At 57.7% G+C, this 9,900-nt stretch overlaps 1 protein-coding gene across 1 annotated transcript; it reads right to left on the reverse strand.

Moving 5' to 3' along the window:
* Positions 1-92: 92 nt before the first annotated feature.
* Positions 93-5,817, reverse strand: CLPP (caseinolytic mitochondrial matrix peptidase proteolytic subunit). Its single transcript, XM_090060632.1, has 7 exons — positions 5,738-5,817; positions 5,304-5,387; positions 5,023-5,094; positions 4,599-4,695; positions 2,756-2,943; positions 1,185-1,290; positions 93-540 (listed from the first exon to the last, which is right to left on the reverse strand). Exons 1-7 carry the CDS (start codon positions 5,753-5,755, stop codon positions 371-373), a joined length of 735 nt encoding a protein of 244 aa, XP_089916758.1. The 5' UTR covers positions 5,756-5,817; the 3' UTR covers positions 93-370.
* Between the last annotated feature and the right edge of the window lie 4,083 nt (positions 5,818-9,900).

The following is a 9,900-nucleotide window of genomic DNA, read 5'->3' on the forward strand; positions in this document are numbered from 1 at the left end:
AAACTCAACAGCCAGGACACACAAAGACACCTGCAAAAACCTGACATTCAGCCCTCCATGCCCACCCCCCACCAAAAGAACCCATGGGCAGAGAGGAGGCCACAGGGGTTTAATTGATAACGAGACCCCAGATCCTGGGGCTGATAGAACAGGACTTGGAAAGAAATGCAGTGGGGGCTGAGAGGTGCCAGGCAGAACAGATGTTGGGAAGGTTCCATGAGTCCTGCCACCCACAGAGGGGGTACCCGGGTGAGGGGGGTCATCTGTCCAAGTCCTAGTGCTTTGTGAGGGGACTGGTGTCTTTGGGTGGAAGGTCCTGGATGCCTGCAGCAGCTGCAGCTCATGGGTGCCCAGTGCCTGCAGGGGGATTTCAGGGCTGGGCTGAGGTCGCGGGGGCTGCTGGCAGGGGGGATGGCTCCTTCTGCACCAGCTCAGGCTCGTCCTCGCCAGCTTGGGGAGGGTGAACTAGCACCTTGTCCAAGATGCCGAACTCCTGCGCCTCTGTGGGGCTCATGTACCGGTCCCTCTCCATGGCCGTCTCTGCAGCAGGCAAGAACAGGGTGGTCAGGTAATTATCGTCCTCCACAAAAACCTCACAGTTGGAAATGGAGGGGGGCTGGGGGCACGGACAGCTGTCCTCCCAGGATGTTGCCTCTGACTGCCACCCGCCAGGCATCAGAGGGCACATGGGTGTGTTCAGGGAGCCCCTTTGGCAGGGGGGAAGTGGGAGGATCAGGTCATAGATCCTTTAGCAGCAAAGTTTGGGTTAGCTCAGCCTCCTAGGTGAGTCTTGGGGCTCAGTGACACAGTGCTGGCAGGGAGAGACGGTGGGACGGTCCTAACACAACCACTAGGTGCCTCCCCCACTTACCCCCATCAGCTCCTGCCACAACACTGACTCCTGCTCTAGGAGCTTCTCCTGGGGCCAGGGAAGAGACTTTAATCCCCACACCCCAAGGTGACAGAGACATGTAGCCAGATTCTCCAGCTCTGTGAAGTCCCCCCGCAGGGCCCAGAGCAGACAGATTGCACACTCGCTCCAAGGTAACATGTGCTATGACAGCACCTGGCTACTAGGTGGCAGGACACATGACATTGGCAACCCTATAATTTGCCCCTGAAGATCCCCACCCTTTCCCAAGCCCCATGGGGGGTGGATTTGGGGGGCTACTGGGGATACTCACCGATGATGTCCAGTGGCTGGTTGGTGTGCTTGGCATAGAGCCCATTGATCTGTTTCTTCAGCTTCAGGATCTCTTCAGCCTGGATGGCAATGTCTGTGGCCTGGCCCTGTGGAGGAAGGTGTGGTGGGGGGTGGGGTAGAACAGACAACACCTGACCCCAGCCTGATACAACACCTCCCCCACCAGGGGGTGCTCTCAGCCTCCTCCAAAACTAGTGGCACCTCCCACATCTCCACCTCAAAGCTAGGATGGAGCAGAGACCCCACCCTGCAACTCACTGCACTGATGGACCAGAGCTCTCTCTCTCCCTAGGCCTGGACATACCATGTATTTACGCCCCCAGTGGCTTCAAGTTGCAGCCAAGTTTGTTCAGATTGGATCTCAGGGGGAAACCTCTTCACTGTCAGAGCTGTGGGGCAGGGGGACAGATGCCCAGGGCAGTGGAGGCATGGAGGTAGGGGTCTCCATCCTCAAGAAGGCATTAGTCGGAGATGATCTGGGCATGGCTCTGCCCATGCTCTGCTCTGGGGATCTTACAGGCTTCTGGACTTTGCTGGTTGCCCCACAGGGCTAGGAAGGAATCTCTTTCCCCTTCTCCTGCTTCAACAGGTATCAGGGTTTATTTCCCCCTTCCAAGAGGCATCGGGTGTTGGTTGCAGCCCAAGCTGGAGATGGTGACTAGGCTGTGCCAATGCTCCTGCTGAGACTCAACCCCAGAGGCTCCGGGCTAGAGGGCTTTGCCCCTTTGCTCAGGCTCAGACTGATCCCTGATTTTGAGTCAGGAAAGAATTTTTCCCTGTACAGACTGGGGGGGGGGCAGGGTGCATTTTCTCTTGGCCTGGGATATCTGAAGTGTCTATTAACAGTCTTATGCAGCACGGCACTAGCCACCATTGTCCCCCTGCTTTCCCAATGGCAGGTTCAGGTGTGTGATGTCTGGTATTGTCACGGCTGATGGTGCAGCTTGAGGACTAGGTTGGATGACAAAGTGTCTGGGATGATTTAGATGGGGCTGATCTGCCTTGAGTAGGTTGGACCCAATGTGACCCAGCCCTGGGGTCCCTTGCAGCCTGACAGTACTACAATTCCACCCTGGGGGTTAGCTTCGCCTTGCTCTGGGATAACCCAGGAGCAGACACTTGGCACAATCCCAACCTGGGGTAACCCTAGGAGGACAATTAGAGGGAAGCCAGTGCTGTGTCCTGCCATCTAGTTGGCCAGCAACTGCCACAGCATTTGTTATCCTGGAGTAAGTGTGCGTCTACCCTCTCCAAGTCCCAGAAGGAACTCAGAACTGATGCAGAATAAGCCAGCTGCATGCCTCTATCAATTCAGAGGTGTAAAGTTCAAAGATCCCAGAAGGAGCCTGTGTTGTGGTGGTGGGCCTAATTGGGGAGAGGGGAAAGTGGGTTGTACTAAGACATCTAGTTCTTTCCCCCAACGCCACATCACTGAGCCCCCAAGACTTACCCAACAGGCAGCAGCTGGGCCCAACCTAAACTGTGATGCTAAATGATCTGGAGACACCCCCTGGCCCATCAACACCCCCTACCTCCCCCCACCAAACTCACCCGGGCACCCCCTGATGGCTGGTGGATCATGATGCGTGAGTTGGGCAGCGAGTGGCGCATGCCTGGGGAGCCGGCTGCGAGCAGCAGGGAGCCCATACTGGCTGCTTGCCCCACGCACCATGTACAGATGGGGTTGAGGATGTACTGCATCGTGTCATAGATGGCCAGGCCCGACGTCACCACCCCACCTGCCGGGGGGAAGGACCAGGGGCAAGTCAGGGGGTGGCTCCTGAAGAGAACCTGCCATTACCTGGGTCAGAGTCTAAGCCCATCTTGCCCAGTCTCCTGTATCATGCAGCAGCAGAGAGCAGATGCTGAAAGGGAGAGTGAACTAGGTCTGACCCTGTTCTTCTCTGTTGCAGCCTCCAACATTTCAGGTCCAGGAAGCTCTGATTCAGAGGCCATGTCCCTCATCCCATATTCAACAGCTACTGATGCCCCTTTCCTCCAAGAATGTATCCAGTCTCTTTGTGAATCTGGCTGAACTCTCAGCTTCCACTGCATTGATGGCAACAAGTTCCATCCTTTCATGACATGCTGCGTGAAGAACTGCCTTGTGTTCCTTTTAAACCAATGGCCTCCTCATTCTATGCTACGACCCCTCACTTTTGTAGAGTGAAAGATCATAAAACCCCAAAGACTCTCTGTTTACCCTTTAAGTATTTTGGAAACCCTTCTCATGTCCCCACTCCAGCATGTCTCTCAATGGGCCCAGGCTCATCGTTAATCTTGTCTTCTATGGAAACTCCTCCATACAACTGATCACCCTTGCTGCCCTTCTCTGAACCTTCTCTAGTTCTTCTCTATCCTCCATGAGGCCTGGGGGCCAGAAGTGGGTGAAGGATTCAAGATGAATAAAGGGGTATCACTATACTTCCCCTTCTTAAGGATCCTTTAATAATACAGTATAACCTCATAAACCTGAATATAAAAAATCCAGAATTATCAAAAATCCAGCACCTTTTAAAGCTACACTCCATCAGGGAGAAGCAGGGTCTGGTCCTGGAGCAGCAGAGGGGGAAGCTTCCATGCAGCAGCTACCACTGCCATTCACCACCCTGCAGTGTCGCTCTGTGTGCAGCTGCTGCTGCTACTACCCCCACTCCGGGACCAGCCGCCACTCTGCTTTCAAAATCTGGAATTTTCACATTTCCAGCAGGTGCTCGGTTCCAAGCATGCTGGATTCATAAGATTATACTGTACTACAGCAGCAGGGGGTGCTGAGTTTGTGCCAGGGGACTCCAGCCTCAGTCTCTCCCAGTAGGGGGTGCCTGGGGCAGAAGTAGTGAGCGGGGGGGGGGAGGCGCAGCTAGATACTACAGCCCCAGTCTCTCCCAGTAGGGGGTGCCTGGGGCAGAAGTAGTGATGGGGGGGGCAGCTAGATACTCCAGCCCCAGTCTCTCGCAGCAAAGGCTGCTGCAGGTACTAGGACAGGAATGCTGGCTAAGGAGAGGGGTGGAGGACTCTTATCTACTTCAGCCTCTACCACTGGGAAGCGCTGTGGGGACTGGGGCAGGAGCACTGGTGGGGGCGCGGGGAGAGAGGCAACAGGGAGCTCCAAGATATTCCAGCTCTTGCCTTGGCCACCAGGGGGTGCTGTTGGGACCATAGCATGGGACATCTATTGACTTTTCAGCTTGCAGTGGGAAGGGAGCCCCCAGATCTAACCCCCCCAGCCCCCACTGCCCTCCCAGAGCTGGGAGAGAACCTGGGCATCCATGTTTCTCTTCTCTCAGTCACTCAAGAAGTTGGTCCAATAAGCATCTCCTACCCAGGATACCTGGGTTCAAGTCTCAGATCAGGACAAAAGAGGGAAGAAAGGACAAGAGCAGTTCCTGCTCACCGGGGCTGTTGATGTACATGTGGATGGGTTTCTTGTTGCTCTCCGACTGCAGGAACAGCAGCTGGGCGATCACCAGGCTGGCCACCCCATCGTCAATCTGCAAATGGGGGCGCAGGTGGGTGAGGTACACAACCAGCCACCCTCCTGCCCTGGAACCACCCTGGATCCCCCCCTCCCAGGCCTGGATACATCCATGCCTACCTCTGATGTCCCATCCCCTGTACATCCCAGGTCTCTCCAGCCTGACATGCCAGCTCAGAAGGACACTGAGGCCTTGTGGGCCCCCTGCCAAGCTGATCCAGTGCCCCGGAGGCTTGGGGGCAGCTCCCACGGATCTGATTCTGAGCTGAACCAGGAGGCCTAGAGGGGTTCTGGTCTCATCTTCCAGGCCAGGACTGCTGGAGGGGCAGGGAGTGACACTCACCGGTCCCATGACGCACACAATGCGCTCCCTCAGCAACCGGGAGTAGATGTCATAGGCCCTTTCGCCACGGCCCTGCAACGTACATGGGAAGCCTCAACTGAGCCCGAGGGGAGGTCTTAGGCTGCCAGGTGTCCCCCCACCCAAATGGCCAGAACCCCAGCTGCATCCTGGGGTGGGGGGAGGAATTAGACAATGGAGAGTCCCAGGTGGGGGTGAAAGAGCAAGGGGAGGTAGGGGGTGTCTGGGGGAGGCTGGAAGGAGACCTCGCCAGGGGCACTCACCGTCTGCTCCACCACGATGGGGATGAGTGGGATGTGGGCGGCAGGCGAGCGGTGCAAGCCCCGGGAGCCCAGCCGGACAGCACGCTGGGGACAGGGGGCAGCGCCTCAATGCCAGGACCCCCCTCACCTCTCAGCCCACCCAGCTCCCTCCAGCCCCAGCCATCCCCAATCTTCCATGTGCCCAGGACCCCCCAGCCCCCTCCACCCCAGCGCCAGAGTACCCCCCTTAGGCCCAACCGCCCACAACCCTCCCCACCCCTGGGACCTCCCCAGTGCCCCAGACTCTCCCCACGCCCACCCCAGGACTCCAGCCCCCCTCGCTACCAGTGCCTGCCCCCCCACCTCTCCACACCCCCACCAAAGCCCCCAGAAACCCCTACTGTAGGGTCCCAGGGCCAAGGCCCCCACTCCCCCTTTTCGAGGACCCCACTCACCGCTATCCCCTGCCACATGGCACCACAACCCCACACCCCCCCACACCCCGCCGAAAGACGTAACCCGGAAGCAGTAAGATACACAATCCCCGGCAAAGGGGGACTCACGTGACCACGGGAGACGCCAAGTTGGGACCACAACTTCCAGCGGGCATTGCGGATGGGGCCGGGCTCGGCGCTGATAGGACGAGGGTGGGCTGGGAGCTCCAAGCCCGGGTTCCTCCCCTCACGGCCGGCCTTGGTAGCGGTGTGGACGCCGGACGCCTAGGCTTTCTCCTCGCCCTGCAGGGGGCGCCGCAGCCCTCTCTAACTACTGTCCGCCATTCCCCTCTGCGGGCGGGGAGAGCTCGGGTGTCCTGGTTCCCGCCTGCCCGTCATTCCCCTGACCTTGACCCCCATTACCTAGCCTCTCTCTCCCGGGACACCTGCGTTCTGCCGTGGGACTGACTCCCTGGGATCACAGCAGGGGCCCTGGGAGCCAAGACAGCCATCTCCCCCAGCATACTGGCTCCGTGCCTCAGTTTCCCCGGGTATGCGGGCTGGCGAGGCCGGGCGCTATCGCAGCCGCCTCCTCCGAGGCCCCTGGCAAGCGGGTGCCGGTCCCGGCTGTGACCAGCCCCGGGCGTGGGGGGAGGGCACAGCAAGAGCCCGGACGCCTGGGTTGTATCCCCAGCACTGGGGGGGATGGGGGCCCCGACGCCTGGGCTCTCTCCCGTGCTCACGGAAGGGGATTGGGGTCTAGGGCTTATACTTCAGGGGTCTCCCATCTCCACCCAATCCCACCGCCCAGCCCCCACTCAGAGGGGGAGAGAACCCAGGTGTTCAGGCTCCCAGTCGTCCCTCCTCTAACCCACCAGCCCCCTGTGCTGCTCCCAGAGTTGGGGGAGAGCCCAGGCATCCGGGTCCCCAGATCCCTCTACCCCCCCAGCCCTGATTCCCCTCCCAGGAGGGCTCCCAGCTCCTCTCTCAATCACTCGGGAAGGCTGCAAGGAGGGTCTTATCCAGGACATGTGGGTTTGAGTCTCAGGTCAGGGAAGGTGGAGGGGAGAGTTAGTGAGATAAAGTAGGAGGTGGGGGGCTGACAGCTCAGATGCCCGGGTTCTCTTCCCCCGCTCTGGACAGGGCAGGGGGGGCTGGGAGCTGGGAGACCTGGGTTCTCTCTTGGTTCCAGGAGGGGAGGGGAGTTTGGGGGGGGATAGAGCAGGAGGGGCTGGGAGCCCAAACCCCTGGGTTCTGTCCCTAACTGACCAGGGGGGCCTAGACCCCAGATGCCTGGGCTCTTTCCCAACCCCAGGAGGGGAATGGGGTCTGTGGGAGTTAGAGTTGGGCGGGGGCAGCAACCCAGGCACCTGGGTTTTCTCCAGCTCTGGGAGGTGAGTGGGGTCCAGCACCATCACACCCTGCATTCCTCCCCCCAACCCCCCGCATTCCCACGCCGATTAGCGCAAGTTCCCAGCCGCTTTTGTTGCGGCTTCTTTATCTCGGCAGCAAAAGCAACACGGAGCTTGGACTGGGCTTGGCCTCCCCCCTTGCACGAGGCCTTGCATGACCAGCCCTGGCTTACTCTCTGTTTGAAGGGGTGGACACACTTGGACCTGGCTCAGCACACTGGCTTCTGGCCCAGTCCTCCTCACCCATCTGCTGGAGCCTGGCCTCACACATCCAGCCCTTGTGTGACAAATGCTGGTGCCAGGGCTCACCCTTGTTTCTTCAGGAGCTCCCCTTTGCCTTCCATTCCCTGTGCAGCCCCAGCCCCAGCCCCATGTGGCTGTCCCCTATTTGCTGGGCTTAGCATGTGGCTAGGGTGTCCATGGGGCAGGTGTCTGCAGGACTGGGGGACTACACATGGCCAGATGTGTCAGGGGAGCCATGCTGGGGCCAGAGGGACAAAGTGGGACCCTGTGTGACTCTTCTTGCCTCCTTGCCTTGCCTCAGTTTCCATGGGCCAAGGCTGACCTGTAGCCCTAGGGTGGTGGGGGATGAGGGGTGGGCTGGGCTCCCACACTGCCCACCCCCCAGTGCCAGACGCACAGGCTGCCATGCAATCTGGGACAAGGTTTACCCATCTCCACCCCCTGAACTTACCACAAAAGGTAAGAGTCTCTTTTCTTACAGGTTGGCTGACCTCCTACGTCGGCCTTTAAACTAAGTATGACGAGGGACGGGAAGGCAGGAGATGGAAAGAGTCTAGAACCTACAAACTGCGAGACATGCAGCAGTACACCCCAGATAAGTATCAAGGGGCCCTTTGGGCATCAAAGGCACCATTTAGAGGGCTTAGGTGCCTCTGTACTAATGCTAGAAGCATGGGGAACAAGCAGGAAGGACTCGCATTTCTGCTTGTAGATAATAACTTTGATTTAGTGGGGCTAACGGAAACCTCATGGGACCCTACCCATGACTGGGTGGTACATATTGAGGGCTACAGGTTGTACAGAAGGGACAGAGTAGGGAGGAAAGGGGGTGTGGTTGTTCTCTATGTAAAGGAGCATTATACATCTACCCTAATCAAAATGGGATCAGAGGAGGAGAAAGTTGAGGCATTGTGGGTTAGGATACATGGCGGTAGTGGGGAAAGGGACTTGGTGGTGTGGGTCTGCTACAGAGCACCATACCAAGAGGAAAAGCTAGACTTGGAATTCTTGAGGCAGCTCTCAGAGGCCTTATGGTCTAGGGACATGGTTGTCATGGGGGACCTAAATTACCCTGACATCTACCCTGGAGGAAGGAGGACACAGGAAACTATAGACCAGTTGGTCTTACCTTGGTCCTGGGTAAGCTTTTTGAGAGAATTATCCTGGCGCATGTCTGCGAGGGGCCAGCAGGGGAGATTATGCTTAGGGGCAACCAACATGGGTTCATTAGAGGCAGGTCCTGTCAGACCAACCTGGTGGCCTTCTAGGACCAGGTCACAAAATCCTTGGACGCAGGTGTTGCGGTGGACATAGTCTTTCTGGACTTTAGGAAGGCCTTTGACACCGTCTCTCACCCCATTCTCATTCAAAAAATAGAAGACTGTGGTATACCTACACAGTCAGATGGGTCACTAATTAGCTGGAGGGCCAGACCCAGAGAGTGGTGATGGACAGGTCCTATTCAACCTGGAGGGATGTGAGCAGTGGGGTTCCGCAGGGCTCAGTCCTCGGGCCCGCACTGTTCAACATCTTCATCAGAGACTTTGACAAGGGGGTAAAAAGCACCCTGTTCAAATTCGCAGATGACACTAAGATGTGGGGAGAAGTGAGCATGCTAGAAGGGAGGAATAGGCTGCAATCAGACCTGGACAGGTTACAGGGGTGGGCAGATGAAAACAGGATGGGTTTCAACACTGACAAGTGCAAGGTACTGCACCTGGGGTGGGGGGAAGAACCAGCAGCATACCTACAGGCTGGGGAACTCCCTTTTCATCAGTGCAGAGGCAGAAAAAGATCTTGGAGTCATCATTGATGCCAAGATGAACATGGGCTGGCAGTGTGGGGACACGGCCAGGAAGGCCAACTGCACCTTGTCATGCATCCACAGATGCATCTCAAGCAGGTCCAAGGAGGTGATCCTCCCCCTCTAAGCGGCACTTGTCAGGCCGTAGCTGGAGTACTGCATCCAGTTCTGGGCGCCACACTTCAAGAGGGATGTGGACAACATGGAGAGGGTCCAGAGGAGGCCACTTGCATGATCAGGGGGCAGCAGGGCAGGCCCTTACGAGGAGGCTACGAGACCTGAACCTGTTCAACCTCCACAAGAGAAGGCTGAGGGGGGATCTAGTGGCTGTTACAAACTAGCCAGGGGGGACCAGCAGGCACTGGGGGAGTCCCTGTTCCCCCAAGCACTGCCAGGGGTGACTAGAAATAATGGTCACAAGCTGGCAGAGGGTAGATTCAGGCTAGACATCAGGAGGCGCTACTTCACTGTCAGGGCGGCTAGGATCTGGAACGAACTTCCAAGAGAAGTGATGCTGGCTCCTACCCTGGGGGTCTTTAAGACAAGGCTAGACAATCACCTTGCTGGGGTCATTTGACCCCAGTACTCCTTTCTGCCATGGCAGGGAGTCAGACTTGATGATCTGCTCAGGTCTCTTCCAACCCTACCAACCATGAAACTATCTGCTGGGAGGAGCAGTCAGCCAAATCCAACCATTCACGTAGGTTCTTAACCTGCATGCAGGA

This window comes from Crocodylus siamensis, chromosome 8 (assembly GCF_052110815.1).
Source record: "Crocodylus siamensis isolate JL-2025a chromosome 8, ASM5211081v1, whole genome shotgun sequence".
In the NCBI taxonomy this organism is placed as follows: domain Eukaryota; kingdom Metazoa; phylum Chordata; order Crocodylia; family Crocodylidae; genus Crocodylus; species Crocodylus siamensis.